This window comes from Pseudochaenichthys georgianus, chromosome 5, assembly GCF_902827115.2.
Source record: "Pseudochaenichthys georgianus chromosome 5, fPseGeo1.2, whole genome shotgun sequence".
NCBI classification, from domain to species: Eukaryota; Metazoa; Chordata; class Actinopteri; order Perciformes; family Channichthyidae; genus Pseudochaenichthys; species Pseudochaenichthys georgianus.
The window spans coordinates 15,677,059-15,693,583 of record NC_047507.1 but is presented as its reverse complement, the minus strand read 5'-3'; the positions used below and the strand labels follow the sequence as shown (position 1 = coordinate 15,693,583).

The 16,525-nt window shown below is 45.2% G+C and overlaps 1 protein-coding gene and 1 long non-coding RNA gene across 2 annotated transcripts; one reads left to right on the top strand and one right to left on the bottom strand.

Moving 5' to 3' along the window:
- The first annotated feature begins 6,636 nt into the window (after positions 1–6,636).
- LOC139433855 (uncharacterized) lies at positions 6,637–7,559 on the top strand. The gene is made up of 3 exons (XR_011643260.1): positions 6,637–6,735; positions 7,117–7,309; positions 7,478–7,559. It is a non-coding gene; the product is annotated as an uncharacterized lncRNA (long non-coding RNA).
- Positions 7,560–13,284: 5,725 nt separating this feature from the next.
- On the bottom strand, positions 13,285–15,501 carry LOC139433854 (Wilms tumor protein 1-interacting protein homolog). Its single transcript, XM_071203286.1, has 2 exons — positions 15,036–15,501; positions 13,285–14,570 (listed from the first exon to the last, which is right to left on the bottom strand). Exon 2 carries the CDS (start codon positions 14,419–14,421, stop codon positions 13,603–13,605), a length of 819 nt encoding a protein of 272 aa, XP_071059387.1. The 5' UTR covers positions 14,422–14,570; positions 15,036–15,501; the 3' UTR covers positions 13,285–13,602.
- Positions 15,502–16,525: the final 1,024 nt, after the last annotated feature.

The window sequence follows — 16,525 nt, the reverse complement described above, 5'->3', positions numbered from 1 at the left end:
TAGAGCGTTGCTGCTACTCACCGAACAGAAAGAGGGATGTAATTACACCCACGTTACGGCAGAGGGAGCGGGAGCGAGATCACTGCCTTCACCTAGCTGGATTAGTAAATAAGGCAGTTTACCAAGAGCGGGGGCGAAAACACTGCCTTCACTGGCTGAGCTAGAGGCGAGTGCCAGATGCAGCGTAACCGGGAGCGGGTGCGGGAACACAGCCTTCGCCAGCTACCTGCTTAACGGAACCAGGCAGTTTAGCGTCTACCAGGAGCGGGGGCGAGAACACTGCCTTCACTGGTTAAATTAAGACGAATGCCAGATGCAGCGTAACCGGGAGCGGGTGCGGGAACACAGCCTTCACCAGCTACCTGCTTAACAGAATAAACAAGGCAGTTTAGCGTCTACCAGGAGCGGGGGCGAGAACACTGCCTTCACTGGTTGAGTTAGAGACGAATGCCAGATGCAGCGTAACCGGGAGCGGGTGCGGGAACACAGCCTTCACCAGCTACCTGCTTAACAGAATAAACAAGGCAGTTTAGCATCTACCAGGAGCGAGGGCGAGAACTGCCTTCACTGGTTGAGTTATTGACGAATGCCAGATGCAGCGTAACCGGGAGCGGGTGCGGGAACACAGCCTTCACCAGCTACCTGCTTAACAGAAAAACAAGGCAGTTTGGCGTCTACCAGGAGCGGGGGCGAGAACTGCCTTCACTGGTTGAGTTAGAGACGAATGCCAGATGCAGTGTAACCGGGAGCGGGTGCGGGAACACAGCCTTCACCAGCTACCTGCTTAACAGAAAAACAAGGCAGTTTGGCATCTACCAGGAGCGGGGGCGAGAACTGCCTTCACTGGTTGAGTTAGAGACGAATGCCAGATGCAGTGTAACCGGGAGCGGGTGCGGGAACACAGCCTTCACCGGCTACCTGCTTAACGGAGAAACAAGTCAGTTCCGCGTCTACCAGGAGCGGGGGCGAGAACACTGCCTTCACTGGTCGAGTTAGAGACGAATGCCAGATGCAGCGTAACCGGGGGCGGGTGCGGGAACACAGCCTTCACCAGCTACCTGCTTAACAGAAAAAACAAGGCGGTTTGGCGTCTACCAGGAGCGGGGGCGAGAACTGCCTTCACTGGTTGAGTTAGAGTCGAACGCCAGATGCAGTGTAACCGGGAGTGGGTGCGGGAACACAGCCTTCACCGGCTACCTGCTGAACGGGAAGAGTAGAGCGGTGCTACTACTCGCCGAACAGAAAAAGGGATGTAGCTACATCCGCATTACCAGTAGAGGGAGCGGGAGCGAGAGCACTGCCTTCACCTAGCTGGGTAAAATAAAGAAGCTAACAGTATACGCAAGACGTTAGCCGAGCGGCTGCTGCTAACGATCAAGCGAGATCAAGTCAAATAACACACATGTTTAAGACCAGATAACTAGCTTCTAAAGAACAGAATAGCACAGAGACGTAGTTACAGCAGTAACCATGGCCAGGGCTCACACGGCATCTAACCGTAGTTACAGTAGTAACTATGGCCAGTACTTACACGGCTTAGAACCGTAGTTACAGTCGTAACTCTGGCCAGTACTTGCACGGCTTGGATACTTACACAGCATAGAGCCGTAGTTACAGTAGTAACTCTGGCCAGTACTTGCACGGCTTGGAACCGTAGTTACAGTAGTAACTATGGCCAGTACTTACATGGTTTAGAACCGTAGTTACAGTAGTAACTATGGCCAGTACTTACACGGCATAGAGCCGTAGTTACGGTATTGCCTATGGCCAGTACGTGCACGGCTTGGAACCGTAGTTACAGTAGTAACTATGGCCAGTACTTACGGCTTAACCCCGTAGTTACAGTATTAACTATGGCCAGTACTTACACAGCTTGGAACCGTAGTTACAGTAGTAATTATGGCCAGTACTTACGGCTTAGAACCTTAGTTACAATAGTAACTGTGGCCGGTGCCTAAAAGTGTCAGCCAACGGCTGCCCACTAGACAATATAATATTGGGAGGATGAAATCCTCCTTAATGGCCATACATGCAGAGCACACGGCACACACAGTGAAGATTGTTCTCTGCATATCGTCCTAGTGCTAGGAGTCTAGTACTAGGAGCAGTAAATACAACGATATAGCGCTACTGCAACCATACCATGCGTTTACCGGGAGCAGCAGCGAGAGCACTGCCCTCACCGGCTGAGTTAAATAATGAAGCTTAACCATACATGCAAGGTGTTAGCCAAGCGGCTGCTGCTAACAATCAAGCAACCAAGTCAGAACACAATGTTAAGACCAGATAATTAGCTTCTAAGAAAGAGAACAGCCCGCATAGAACCGTGTCTGGTTACAGTAGTAACCGCACATGCCGAGCACACAGCACCCGCCATGAAGATGTTCTCTGCATATCATCCTAGTGCTAGGAGTCTAGTACTAGGAGCAGTAATACAACGATCTAGCGCTACTGCAATCAAACCCTATGCAGGGAGCGGGAGCACTGCCCTGAGTTAATAGTTAAGCTCAACAGCAAGGTGTTAGCCAAGCGGCTGCTGCTAACAATCAAGCGACCAAGTCAGAACACAAATGTTAAGACCAGATAATAGCTTCTAGAAAATAGAAAGTACTTACCTTACTTTCTGCATCTAAACGAAAAACGGGTTTAAAGTATGACACTCTTGGCTTTCCATACTAAATCGAATGAGGGACGCAGCCAAAGCTGGGACTCAAATGCTAATGATAGCTCGGGCACAACGCCACAAGCAGAACTTTCAAAAGAGCATAAGGGCAACTTTATGGGAGAGGAAGCGGGAACACTGTCGTCACCAGAAAGTCTAAGCCACAAACAATAAGACGGTAATCAGGACAACTTGGCTGGGAGCGGGTGTGGAAACACAGCCATCACCAGCAACAAGCTGACACCAACCTGTCTGTCGAGGCTCTGCACAGCCGGCGCAGCTCCTGGAGGACGCGTCTAACGACCCGTAGCCCCGACTGTCAGTCGCGAAGCTTCACGCGGCCAGTTGTTTGCAGAGAAATCCCTCAGATCAAACGTTCAAACCTGAACGCTGTAGGCTACGAAAACGTAGCCACGGTACCCTCGCGCAGCGAGAAGATGAAAAGGAACAGATCCTCTGACAATACCGGCTGATATAGCCGGTGTCACGTGGGTCACAGGTGACTTTGTTGTTATTGGTACTCGAGCTGCGCATGCGCGCGATGGACATATCCAGTGCTAAAGCACCGCCTCTGGCGGTCAGTAGGGACGAAATAGAACAGATCAGCTGCTGCATAATCACCTGAAGCCCCGCCCACTGTTTACCAGCTGCTTGAGAAACTGACGGGCTGTCAGGAGAGAGGGAGAGGGGAAAAGAGAGGATCCGTTTCTCCCGTGTTATTATCCAAAGTTAATGTAAACGTTTGAATAATGTACTTCATCTACTACAAGTAGTTTGTTTGAATGTAATAATTATGTTGTTTGTGGAATCATTTATTGAAAAATGAATCTGAAGTTTTCGATCTGTAACGATTATAAACTGAAGCAATATAACAATTACTCCCATTAACTGAGTTTTAAACATCAGCATATCCTGTCATAGTCCGGTGATTACCTGCTAACGGAAACTTTGCTACACCATTCTTATTATTATTATTGAAACATGACCGGTAAGTTTCGAATTTGTCCGGTAAAATAAAATCTGTCCCGACATACATTCATAATGTCAGCCGAGGGAGGGGAAGCGGCGCAGTGGAAGAGCAGAGCGCGAGGGAGAGCTGTCATCTTCCCTTTACAAGCTTCAAACATGTATTTATCGTGTGATTTTGGAAATAAAAGTTCCATATTCTGAAAGCCAAGACTTTGTTTATTTAAAATCAAACAAAACACCCGAAAAACTAGTTTTTTACGCAAATTCACGTTTATTTTGAAATGAGCCGTTGCAGAGATGCAGAGAAACTAGTCCATGCATTTGTTACTTCTAGGCTGGATTATTGTAACTCTTTATTATCAGGGAGTACCAAGAAGTCAATCAAGTCGCTTCAGCTGATTCAAAATGCTGCGGCTCGTGTACTAACCAGAGTTAGGAAAAGGGACCACATTACTCCTGTTCTGGCTGCCTTACACTGGCTCCCTATAGAACACAGGATATAATTTAAAATTCTTCTTCTCACCTACAAAGCCCTTAATGGGCAGGCGCCATCTTACCTTAAAGAACTCATTATACCCTACTGTCCTACTAGGGCATTGCGTTCCAAGAATGCAGGGTTGTTGGTTGTTCCTAGAATCTCTAAAAGTACAATGGGAGCCAGAGCCTTTTCTTATCAAGCTCCACATTTGTGGAATCAGCTTCCAGTTTGTGTTCGGGCGGCAGACACCCTATCCGTTTTTAAGAGTGCGCTTAAGACCTTCCTTTTTGATAAAGCTTATAGTTAGGGCTGATTAGATTCAGCCCCTAGTTTTGCTGATATAGGCTTAGTTTGTCGGGGGACATCTTACTTCTTCCTTCTCTCTGTCTATACCCGTGTACACTCATGTTCCGATTAACCCAGCTTCCCCAAATGTCTTTCTTTTTGGTGTCTATATACGCTGGGATCCGGAGTCATGGATGATCCTGCGGTCCTGTGTCCTGGATCGCGAGCGCTGGATCTTGAGTCGTGGCTGTGGTCCTGGATCATAGGTCCTGGATGGATATCCTCGTGGATTCATCTTCCTATTATATACACACATGCATTTCCAAACATTTGGACTACCTATGTTGCAAATGTATTATCTTTTCAATTTACACACAGCATCTATTGCACGTCTGTCCATCCTGGGAGAGGGATCCCTCCTCTGTTGCTCTCCCTGAGGTTTCTCCCATTTTTCCCTTTAAACTGTGGGTTTTCTTCGGAAGTTTTTCCTTGTACGATGTGAGGGTCTAAGGACAGAGGGTGTCGTATTGTCATACTGATATTCTGTACACACTGTGAAGACCACTGAGACAAATGTAACATTTGTGATATTGGGCTATATAAATAAACATTGATTGATTGATTGATTGATTGAGCCGTTGCGATTTCCGACTGATTTCGATAGAGCGGGTCACATATGGCAAATGTGTGGTTGTGGGGAACCAGGTCAATTAAAGTACTTATTTAACTATTAAATACATTGAGTTTGAGTAAAATACTTGGTTACTGATTAATTTAGGTTATAATATATTAAATTGCAAAGCAAAACATGCTGTAATTGATTTATTTTGTCCTTTAATATTTTTTAAAGGTTTTCAACCTGAAAGAATCCTAATGTGTCCTTGAAAAGTTGAAATAAAGAAAAGGAAAAAGGATTCCAGTTGTCCATGCGTCCTCTGTTGCCCCTCAAGCCTCTCTCACTCAAATAAATGCCAAAAACCCAGAGAACTTGACAATACTTATCAGAATAAAAGTATGTTAAATAACACTGCTCCCTAGTTAATAACTCTACTTTACTCAGTGGAGGCTCGTCTATTGAGGAAAGGGAGGACCATCCTCCCTACAATTTTAGAGAAAAATTAATTTTGAAGATAACAATAAATACACCTCAATTTAAAAGATAAGTCTGTTAAAATACAGATAATAGCCCCGGCTTTGGGACTGAAATGGGGCTAGAGAGGACGAGCCTCCCTTTGGGCGGGTCTAGCCAGAGGCTCTGGATTGGGCGCCTATATCATCAGTGAACCAATCAGCGGATCTGACTGCGCATCAGAGGGGAGGGTTATTAGCGATATCAGAGTTTTTTCTGAACCGGGGAACAGGGGCGCTGCGCCCTCTTACCAAAATCAATTCCTTGAATTAGGCTTTGATTATGTTCTGGCCCGCCATCTTGTGGCTCAGCAAAAAATTGGCCCACGGCCAAACTTACTTGCCTACCCCTGCCCTAACCCATAGATCCGTGGGTGAATAATGTCAATCACCACAATAGATACGTTATTTTCCCCTGTGCAATTCTCCATTTACTCAACAATAACACATAATTATCCTTGTGTTTATTTATTTGTTTGATTAATAAACACAAGTTGGAGTCCGTCAGGACCTTAGGAAGGCAGATAAAAGATGAAAGTAAACGACAAACGAGACGATCGACATGGTAAGTCAACAATGGGTCCTCAATGTACACGCCCCGGATTCCTATGACGAAAATAATAGAATGTCGCCAGTTGTCATTGTCACCATAGATATATATAAACACTAGATGGCTCATGGGAGATTCTCCAGCGTAGCTGACCGGCCGCCATCTTGCTACAGTTAACAGTTACTCTGATTCGCGTTATGGTAGCTGTTGCAAGGTGAGTGATCTGCACAAAAATACTCTTAACTCACTGAAATCTTGACTGATTTACAAACGGTTTGGTTTATTATAAACATGATTAGCATGGCTATGATACAGGATGCTTGGACATGTTGAAATTGCAGCTTTTCTTTGTGTATGTTGTGGTTGTATTTATTAGCTGGCTAATAACAAGAGGCTGTCAGTGAGACCTAGTATTACAAAGTTGACCCAGCAACTTTACACCAGTGGGAGAGGCAGAACTGCTCTTTCTTTTCAACACAACTTAAGTTACACATGATTTCTTCCAAGTGGTTTGGCTTGTTAAAAACATCTTGCATTATGATACAGGAATTTGCTGGCTTTGTGTTTACAGAAGTACCTGACTATGCCGGACTTTTGTGCAGCCTACGGATGCTCTAATCACCGCAGTCTGGAAACAAGAACCCGTGGGATCACCTTTCACGTGTAAGATATGACAATATTATGACTAAAATTAGGATAATCGTTAATTACTTAGTGGATGTATGTACATTACAAGTCCTGCTACACAGGATCAGTAGGGCTATGTGAGATAATAGTATTGCAAGCTTGTTGTTGACCCAGCCGCTTTAGAATATGTTGTTACCATTTCTTTACACAATTATTTAATGTTTCTATTGGACACCTTTTTTATTACTCTTGGTGTGGTTGTCTTATTCTTAAAGTAGGCTATACATACATGCATACATACCAAACATATGATAATTTCGGTGTGTATTTTTGTCCTACCCTTAATGTTAAAGGAAAGAAGGGAGGAACATGCTGACAATAATTTATATATCTGGCTACCTTTCTCATGTTTTTAAGGTTTCCCAAAACCAAAGAGAGGAGGAGGCAGTGGGAACTCGCCCTAAGAAGGGACGGTTGTGTTTCCTGTGACAGGACACTGCTCTGCAGTGAGCACTTCAGGAGTGAGGAATTTGACCGGACAGGGCAGACTGTCCGGCTTAAAGATGGTGTTGTGCCAACAATATTCAACTTCCCAGCTCATCTTCAAAGGGTATGTGTATCATTGGCCAACAACAATTCAAGGTGTATAAGATTGATATATAAATATGTGATTAAATGTCACACTTTAGTTTTTCTTTCTGCAAGTTTAGGAATAAATAATGTGTTGTGTATTACAGCACATTTTAAACACTCAACATGTCTTTAATGTTTATTTTAGCCGGAAGCAACAAGAAGCACAACCACTTCAAGAAGAGCAGAAGATGAACCTCAGCCTAATGTTGTGAGTATTCTGAATGTGGCCAAGACCAGAGAGATGGTCATTGATTTCAGGAGGGTGAGGATGTCTCCTCTACCCCTGTGCATTCTGGGAGAGGATGTGGCTGTTGTGGAGGACTACAAATACCTGGGAGTGCACTTAGACAATGGGCTGAACTGGAGGATCAACACTGACGCTGTGCACAAGAAGGGATATTAGAAGAAGGATATTAATTTCCATATTACTATTATTTATATATTCGTATATTTATATATTAATGGCGAATCGCTACCACTAGGAGCATATATTGCCACCTACTATGTATTTATTAAATCTTCATGTTCCATGAGACGCAGCACTATGTTCCCCACATATGTTTATGTTTGCTCAGTCTAATAAACCCATAACATGGTTGTGAAAGAATACCAAAGCTGAGGCTGGACGATGATTGATTGTTGGTGTGCCATGTATCACCGTGTGTCTTATTGGTTTTGTGTTATACTGTATTTTATTGTGTGCAGCTGGTCCTTATCTCCAAGACACATTTAAAACAAATAACCTTGAAGTCCCATCTCTCCCCACCTGCTCCGGCTTCCTACATCCCCTCCACACCACACCAAGTTGTTCTTCTTAATAATAATAATACATTTATTTTGGGGGGCCGTCTTTCATAACACCCAAGGACACATAGGATAGTTTATGTTTAAATTGTTCCCTATATTGCATAGGGGCAATATAGGGAACAATTTAAACAGTGGATTTTGTGATATATCAGCCGGGGTGAGACAAGACAAACCACAAATGGACTACAGAAGGACACAAAAGGACACATGGTACAGTTTATATTATTCTTGGTCTTTTTTCAATAACACATTTCAAAGGTTCTGGATTTGTTTACAAATCTAGAAACTAAATACAAAACTAGGATGATATGAAGATCTCATGTCAAAAATAATTGTGATAAATTAGACAGAACTGGCCTGTCTGAGCACATTTTATGTTGGTTTGATTCTTCTGATAAAAGGTGTGAATATCTAAATAATATACCAATATGCTATTGTCATTAGTTGTGTCCCTGTTCTTAAAGCTAAGGCATTGCTAAATTAACAACTCTTGGCTTACAGAGTGGTAACATGAGACCGATTTTTATATATAAAATATAAATTTATTTTAATTTTATAATTTATTTTAAATATTAACAATATAATAAAATAAATGAAAATATACACACCGGCAAATATTTAATATAAATACCTTGTGTGTGTGTGTGTGTATAGCTATTGCTTTATCTGATTAATGTTATTTTCATATGAAAGTCCATGATTATAAGTATGCAGTATCATAACTACATCTTTGATGTTTATAAAAAACCAAACCGTTTGAAAATTGGTTGAAAATTGAGCAAGCTATGGTTATTTAAATAGTAAACCATTATGTTATGAATGAGAGAACTCCCTGTAGCAAGATGGCGGCCAAGTGGCAACGTCGGTCTCCATTGGCCAGCAACGCGGGTGAGTCATCTAGTGTTTATATATATATATCTATGATTGTCACTAGAGGCTTCTCAATTCTTAAATGTCCCCTCCTCGACTCCCCTCCTCGAGACTTAGTCCCGCCCACAGGAGATGCGAGCGGAGGACCGAGGAGAGAGGAGGGGAAGCAGCAGACGTTTTAAGAAATGAGAACTCCTCTCCTCTGAGCGGTCATATTAAAGCAACGTCCATTCATTATTACGTGGCAACAGCTGGATCAGCTGTCGAGTGTTTTGTCATATTTTATAATCTCTGTTAGATCAGCTGAACATTGTTCCCCCACATATTTACATTGAATTCATTGAGAGTGCGGTATAATGAGACAATAACAGGCTACAGATGCGGACACACACACACACAAATATATTTATATAAATATATGCAATTTAAAGTATGAGAGCACTCTCATAATAACATAACACAATCAGAGACTGGATATATCCCCCCCCTCTGGTCGCTGAAATGGGGAATTGAAATTACGGGCCAAAAGTTGTATTTGCAAGTATTAAAAGTAAGCAGAGGACACCAAACCAACTGAGACCTGTCTGTCCGCCGCATCTGCACACTGTACAACACACACCTACACACTGTACCACACACACACCTACAGCTCCTAAAGCAATCAGGCTACAGCCGTTGTGTATTTTATTATGTGAAGCACTAAATGGTTTTGGAAAAATATCGACTCTTTGTTTGTAGATATCTACTAAACTAAAGCAAATAAAGAGAGTAGGCCTGTTATACTGAGTGATACATATTTTACACACTGCTCTGCTTTCTGCATGGACCTCACAGCGGTTCTCACTGTAAACATCGCTTTGTGATGAGAGCAGTTTCTAAAAATAATATCCAGGGGATGCATGCAGAGCTGTCATTGGCTGAGATAAGTCCGGCCGTGCGTCACGCCTCCACCGTTCCCGGAAATGCATCCGCGGAGGAGCCGTGGAGGAACCATCAGTGTATCCTCGGTCATAGCTCCTCCAGAGAGCCTCCTCGACGCTCGATCCTCGGTGTGCATTTAGAGAAATGAGACGTCCTTCAAAATGGCGCGCTGAAATTCATTTCCGGGTCACTACCGGAGGACCGAGGAGTCGAGGAGGGGAAATTTGAGTATTGAGAAGTCTCTACTGTCACTACCCGATCCGTCACCCTACCCGATCGGTTCTGCTCATGTGCGAGATGGTCCGGAAGTCCGGACGGCAACCCAAGATGGACACTTGACACAGTGGCTTTTAGCAAAGCTCAAAAAGAAAACTCGAGAGAGATGAGTTATTGTTATTACAACGTGACTTCATTATTATTTACACTTCCTCGTCGATCCGTCCAGAGCCTTGCTTCCCGTTCCCTCTTCACCTCGGAGCTTCACCTTTTCCCGTTCTCCCGGTAAATGTCCCGGCTCCTCGCTTTAACCACCCACCGGCTAATCCACATAGCTCCCTGGAAGGCTGGGCAGGCAGCAGCCAATCACGCTGCCCTCCTCCAGCTGATTCACACCAGCTGCGAAAACACACATACTCCGCCCACCTGACAGGCTAACCCTTTTATGAATGGAAACACACATTTTCCCCCACTTCTGCTTAAAATACATATACACACAGTAAATATAATGCATCATCATATGACATACAAAAATCCCATCCCCACTGGCGACATTTCCCCCCCTCAATATTGGTGGTCGTCCCGACTACCCCTTAGACCTGGTACCTTTGTGGAGGCACCCCAAAGTTTCGACGCTGCGACCTCCTCACAGGGCCTTGTCCTTCCCCTGGCACAAGCCGACCCTCCAATTGAGGCTCAGGGTCCAATTGAGCTGGGACCTGCTCTAGTTCCCCAAACTGCTCTGGCTCCGGCACTAGGCCTGGTATGACTGGAGTAGACTGAGAGCCCCACCTAGCTACAGGGCCAAAAGGCAACAAGAATACAGGCTGGTTAGGCTGGGAATCAATTTCCTGAGGACACACCTGAGACTCAGTCCATAATCCTGCAGGGCAGGGACGCAGGTTGTTGCGGTGCATCGTCCGTATCGGTCCTTCTTTCCCCTCGGCCGGATGCTATACACTGGATGGCCAGGCCGTACCTGTGAGACAACAACATAGGGAGAAGGCACCCAATGTGGTTCCAACTTGCCTCTGGCTCTCCGTCTGAAGTTCCTGATCAGCACCCTCCCTCCGGGCAACAAGGGGATAGCATGGGCCTTCTTATCATACCGTGCCTGGTCCCAGTTCTGCCTTTGCTTGGTATGAGCTCGTACCCGGCTATACGCTTCAAGCAGTGTCTGATGGTGTGTTCTCACCCAGCCATTAATTGTTCCCTTTTTCTGTGGGGGGACAACACCTACACACAGATCAACAGGCAGTCTGGCGTGACGGCCAAACAGTACAAAGTAGGGAGTCAGTTTAGTGCTACAATGTACAGTGTTGTTGTAAGCTTGAACTAAAGCTGGCAGCTTTTCCCTCCACCGTACCTGCTCTTCTGCACCTAGTGTGCCCAATAATGACAGCAAAGTTCTGTTGAAACGCTCACAGGCCCCATTTCCCTGGGGATGGTATGGGGTAGTGCGGCTCTTTGTACAGCCATACAGTTCACAGAGCTGCCGCATTACCTCAGACTCAAAGGCACCTCCTCGGTCCGTCAAGAACCGTTCTGGGCACCCGAAAGGCTGGATGAGGGCGGTCCACAAATGTCTCGCCGTCGTCTGGGCTGTCTGGTCCTTGGTGGGCACTGCCACAGCATACCTGGAAAACAGGTCGGTCATAACCAGGATATACTGGTGGGTGTCGGCTGGCCGTCCCAATGATAAATAGTCCAGGGCTACAACCTCCCATGGGTAACTGGATACAATGGGCTGAAGAGGGGCCCTCACCTTGGGACCAGCCTTCCCTGTCACACATTGTGGGCATACTACTGTCCAGGACTTTATGTCCTTAGCCATCCCCAGCCAGTAAAATCTGCGCTGCAAGATACTCAAGACCTTTTCGCTGTTGGCATGCCCAGCCGCTTTGTGGTAATCCTCCCACAGCTCCCGGGCATGTTGGGTTGGGACAATCAACTGGAAAGCCTGCTGGCCCGTGTCGGGTTCCTGAATGCAGCGCCCCAAGATTCCGTCACGAAGTTCCAGCCGATCCCATGTCTGCAACCACCCGTGCACTTGGGGGAACTCAGACCGTCGCACCTGAGACACATTTAACCCTTGGTTGATCAATTGTCTCACTTTGTCCAACTCCGGGTCTCCCTGTTGGCGCTCCAGCCAAGACCCTGGATCACAGTCCTGTTCAGCTGGTGGACCCTTCACTCCTAGACCTCCCTGAGCTCCGGGCACGTTGTAGACTGCTTTGATATCTACTTCCCCTGGGAGCCGGGACAAGGCATCTGCATTCCGGTTTTCCACACCGGGTCGATACTTGACTGAAAAGGTGAAGTTTGCCAGCTGGGCTGCCCACCTCTGTTCCACGGCCCCCAGTTTGGCTGTCCCCAGGTGTACCAGGGGATTGTTGTCTGTAAACACTGTGAATTCTGTGCCCCACAAGTAGTGTTTGAACTTCTCTGTGATTGCCCAAAATAGCGCCAGAAACTCTAACTTAAAAGAACTATAGTTCTGGTCATTCTCTTCACCAGGGCTTAGACTACGGCTGGCATATGCAATAACTCGTTTCCTCCCCTGCTGAACCTGTGACAATACTGCACCCAGCCCATCCAAACTGGCATCTGTATACAACAGGAAGGGTAATTTGAAATCTGCATACGCCAACACAGGCGCCTGTAATAGAGCTCGCTTAAGTTCCTCAAATGCACCCTGACACTCTTGAGACCACTTAACTGTTGTTGATTTAACCCCTGCCGTACCCCGAAGCAGAACATTCAGGGGAGCTGCCAACCGGGAAAAGGCAGGGATGAATCGGCGGTAGTAGCCTGCAAAGCCCAAGAAAGAACGGACTTGAGTGACTGTCTTGGGGACCGGCCATTCCTGCACAGCTGCAGTTTTTTCTGGGTCCGTGGCCACCCCTTTCTTGCTGACCACTGTTAGGAGATTTAAATGATAACTTGGCCGCATTTCCAAATCCCCCCGCGTCCCTAAACATAGCTGTTATCTTACATGAAGGGAATCCAGAGCATACACTTAACCGTTAAACAATAATCCACTTTAATGGTAATATACAATGCAATACAATCAATACAGTACAAATTACATACAGTTCTGTGGGATCCCACATTTACCTGATACTCACGTGAGCCAGCCAGAGGAGAAAGAGGGCGAGCACACAACGGGGTTCCTGTCTAAATACCTCGCTGACCGGAGGAGTTATCTGCGCCTCCCTTCCAGACCAGTGATTGGCTGCCCAAATTATCATCAACACCCCACATCAGGGATGACTGTATGTTAACTCCTGACCTTCCCCCTCTTCCTTTGTCCTCAAAAAACCACATGTTAGCAGGCCCAAAACCAGCCCAGTTTTCTACACAAATCATTTTCAAGCTTCTTCACAGTTTGCATGCATACATACAAATATTTCCTTACAATTCCCTCTTTTGCACTCTTAAAAAAGAGAGTGCAATTTACACAAGGCACTTGCAAAAAACTGCATCCTTGTCTGCTGAGTCTCCATACTTTTTATTCTCAGTGTCCACAGTGAAGGGCACTCCGTCCAGGCTCTCGTTGCAGATGACGCAGCGGAAGCAACCGGGGCGGTAAGACTTCCCCAGGGCCTGCATGTCCATGATTAGATGTCCACCTGCGTTGCACTTGTCTGCAGACTGCTGGAACCCAGAGTACAGAAAGTCCTCTTCACAGAAAACCCTTCCTGCGTCATAGTAGAACTCCTTCCCTCTCAGCCTTCGACTACAGGCGCTGCAGGTGAAGCAGCTGTCATGGTAGAGGCTGCCCATAGCTTGGCAGGCCTGGCTGGCTCCATACACCGTCTTGTTGCACTTAACACACACTCCTGTTTCAGCGGAGAGTGGAGTCCCCTGTGCCATCCTGGCTTGCCGTGTCTTTGTCCCCTCTGATCCGCTGACGGCGGCTTCCGAGTCGATGCTGAATAGATGTCCTCCCGATCTTCCTTCTCCGGTCCGATGATGATGCCTCCCGGGACGACTGCTGGATGGATGATGGATGTCCTCGAGGTCCTTCTCCTCCAATCCGCTGATGACAGCATCCGAGTCGACCTCCATGACGAGAGCCAGATCTGTCCTGATGTCGTCTAGGGTCCTCGCAGGTGTTTTCCCCCGCCGCACACTGGCTCCGCACAGTGGTACCAGTTGTCCCCCTTTCCTTGTAGGCGGACGGCATGGGATGTCCTCTGGGTCACTCGGTCGGGGCCGGAGAACCTGGGGTTGACAGTCAGCCTCCTGCGTCTCGGGTCCCCCTTTTGGCATCCACAACCTGTGTGGAGAAATCTGATACAAATCCCTCAAGCCTACGCTCCGGGCTCTGGGGCCCTCGGCTGTTTGACCCACCAGTGCGTGGCAACTTGGAGCCTGTTGGTGGGGTGTCTTACAACAACCGACATCGGTGCACAGATTTTCTAAATTAATTGTGCAGCTTCAGAATCGTAATACTTGGACTGTGCCAACTAAATAAGAACCCCAACATCTTTAGGTAAACTAAATAACATATTTCAATAGCTCTGAATTTCTGACAAGCATCTGTATTTATTTAAATGAGATCCCATTAAAAATCTAAAAATATGATTTGAACTGCTAATGTTTCTGGTAAAGAAACACACTAATCTTATGGATTCAAAAACAACCAAAATCACAATACTAACAAAGTGAATGGCTTCCTGGTGATACTGCTTCTACCCGTCAGTTCTTAGATATTATCCTACTAGAAAATGTATACGAAATTCCAACAAACTGTCATCAAATGTCTTTCTATTACAAATGTAGATGAAATGTATATCCCCATAATGACCTAAACAATAAAGTCTATGGCTCTTACTTCTTTACCAGGCTAGTTACATGATGTTGTCTGTTGAAACATTACTCACCGGTCAGCCTCTCCAGTATTCCATTCTGGACTTACATCTCTCTGGCAGCCCCTTGGCCACGGATTCTCTATCTGTGTTACCTGCTATAACTCAATCAATATTAGAGACATGTCAACATTCATCAAACAGTCTCTTATCCCCAAATATGGAGCAGGTCAATTCTAAAACTGTCAATCAATGGTCAGATTGAACAATGGAGTTGGGCAGCAGGTTCCTTTCAGTCCCTAAATGAAAAATGTACATTGTAAAGTTTACACTCCCTCTTTTTTACACATTCTCTCATGTGTAAACAAAAACCTGTATGGGAAGAAAACCTTCAGGTCATAATGGATTATAAGACAATACCAAACATTTTTCCCAGTAAACACTTGAGAGTGTTTCTCTCCATCATTCAGTCCTAAAAGAAACAGAATTCCAAATTTCATAGTTTGAGTTTCACATTCTTCAAACCGCCACCTCCTGTGGGAGTGAAACATCATGAAGCAGAATAGATACGGTTTCCCCTTTTGTGCAATGTTAGGAAACCCCTCATTTCACACATTATTATCACACAAAAATAATGTGTTAGTCCAAAACATGCTTGATTAGTCATCGTTTTAAATCATGCAGTTGCACTGATCAGGTGCAGACATACACCCACTCACACTCACACTGTCAGGTTGTAAAGTCAGGTTTGGTCAGGTTCACCGCAGAGTCAGTCATTGACAGTGCCTTCCCAAGTTACCCTGTCGGTCAGTTGGTCTCAGTCTTTTTGGCCATGTGTCGTGCTCTGCAGAGACTATGATGTTCCAGCACAGGCCAGCATCCTCCGTCTATACAATTCTGTATATATGGAGCTCCATCATTTATTAATTCACAATTACAACTATAATGTTCAAGATATCTCCAACCCCTCCTTGCTGTTTCCCACATTCCCTGAAATGTGTCTAGCCAAAAAAATGTCACTTCCTTATTGTACTATTACTATTACTGCAATTCATTTACACCTAATTAGTATTAAAATGACTAATAGATCTATTTCAGAAACATGTGTACATCACTATCTTGTGTCAAAACATTACTAGGATCTGTAAAGATCTGCCATTTATTCCATAACTCATTCTATCAATTTATCTTCAATTCTGGTGCACTTAAAGAACAATGTTACCCTCTTTAACAGTGCGTGGAACTCTGGGTGTCTGAACATGAAACCAGTACCTCAAATTGAAATACTATATTTTGTTTAGAACCAGCTTTCCCTTCAACATGACCTATATAAATAAATATTTATCTGATCTTATAGAGCTGTTACTAAAACTCTCCCTTTGAACTGATCAATACTGTAACAAATTAAAACACTACCAAATTCACACACGAATAAAAAGTCCAGTGCATACTTCCTTTATGCCCCCCCCCCTTTTTTTTATCAGTGTGTATTAGACTGATTTTCCACTTCCCTTTAATAGTTCCCCTCTTTTCCGCTATTTTTATTTACCACTTGACTAATTTAT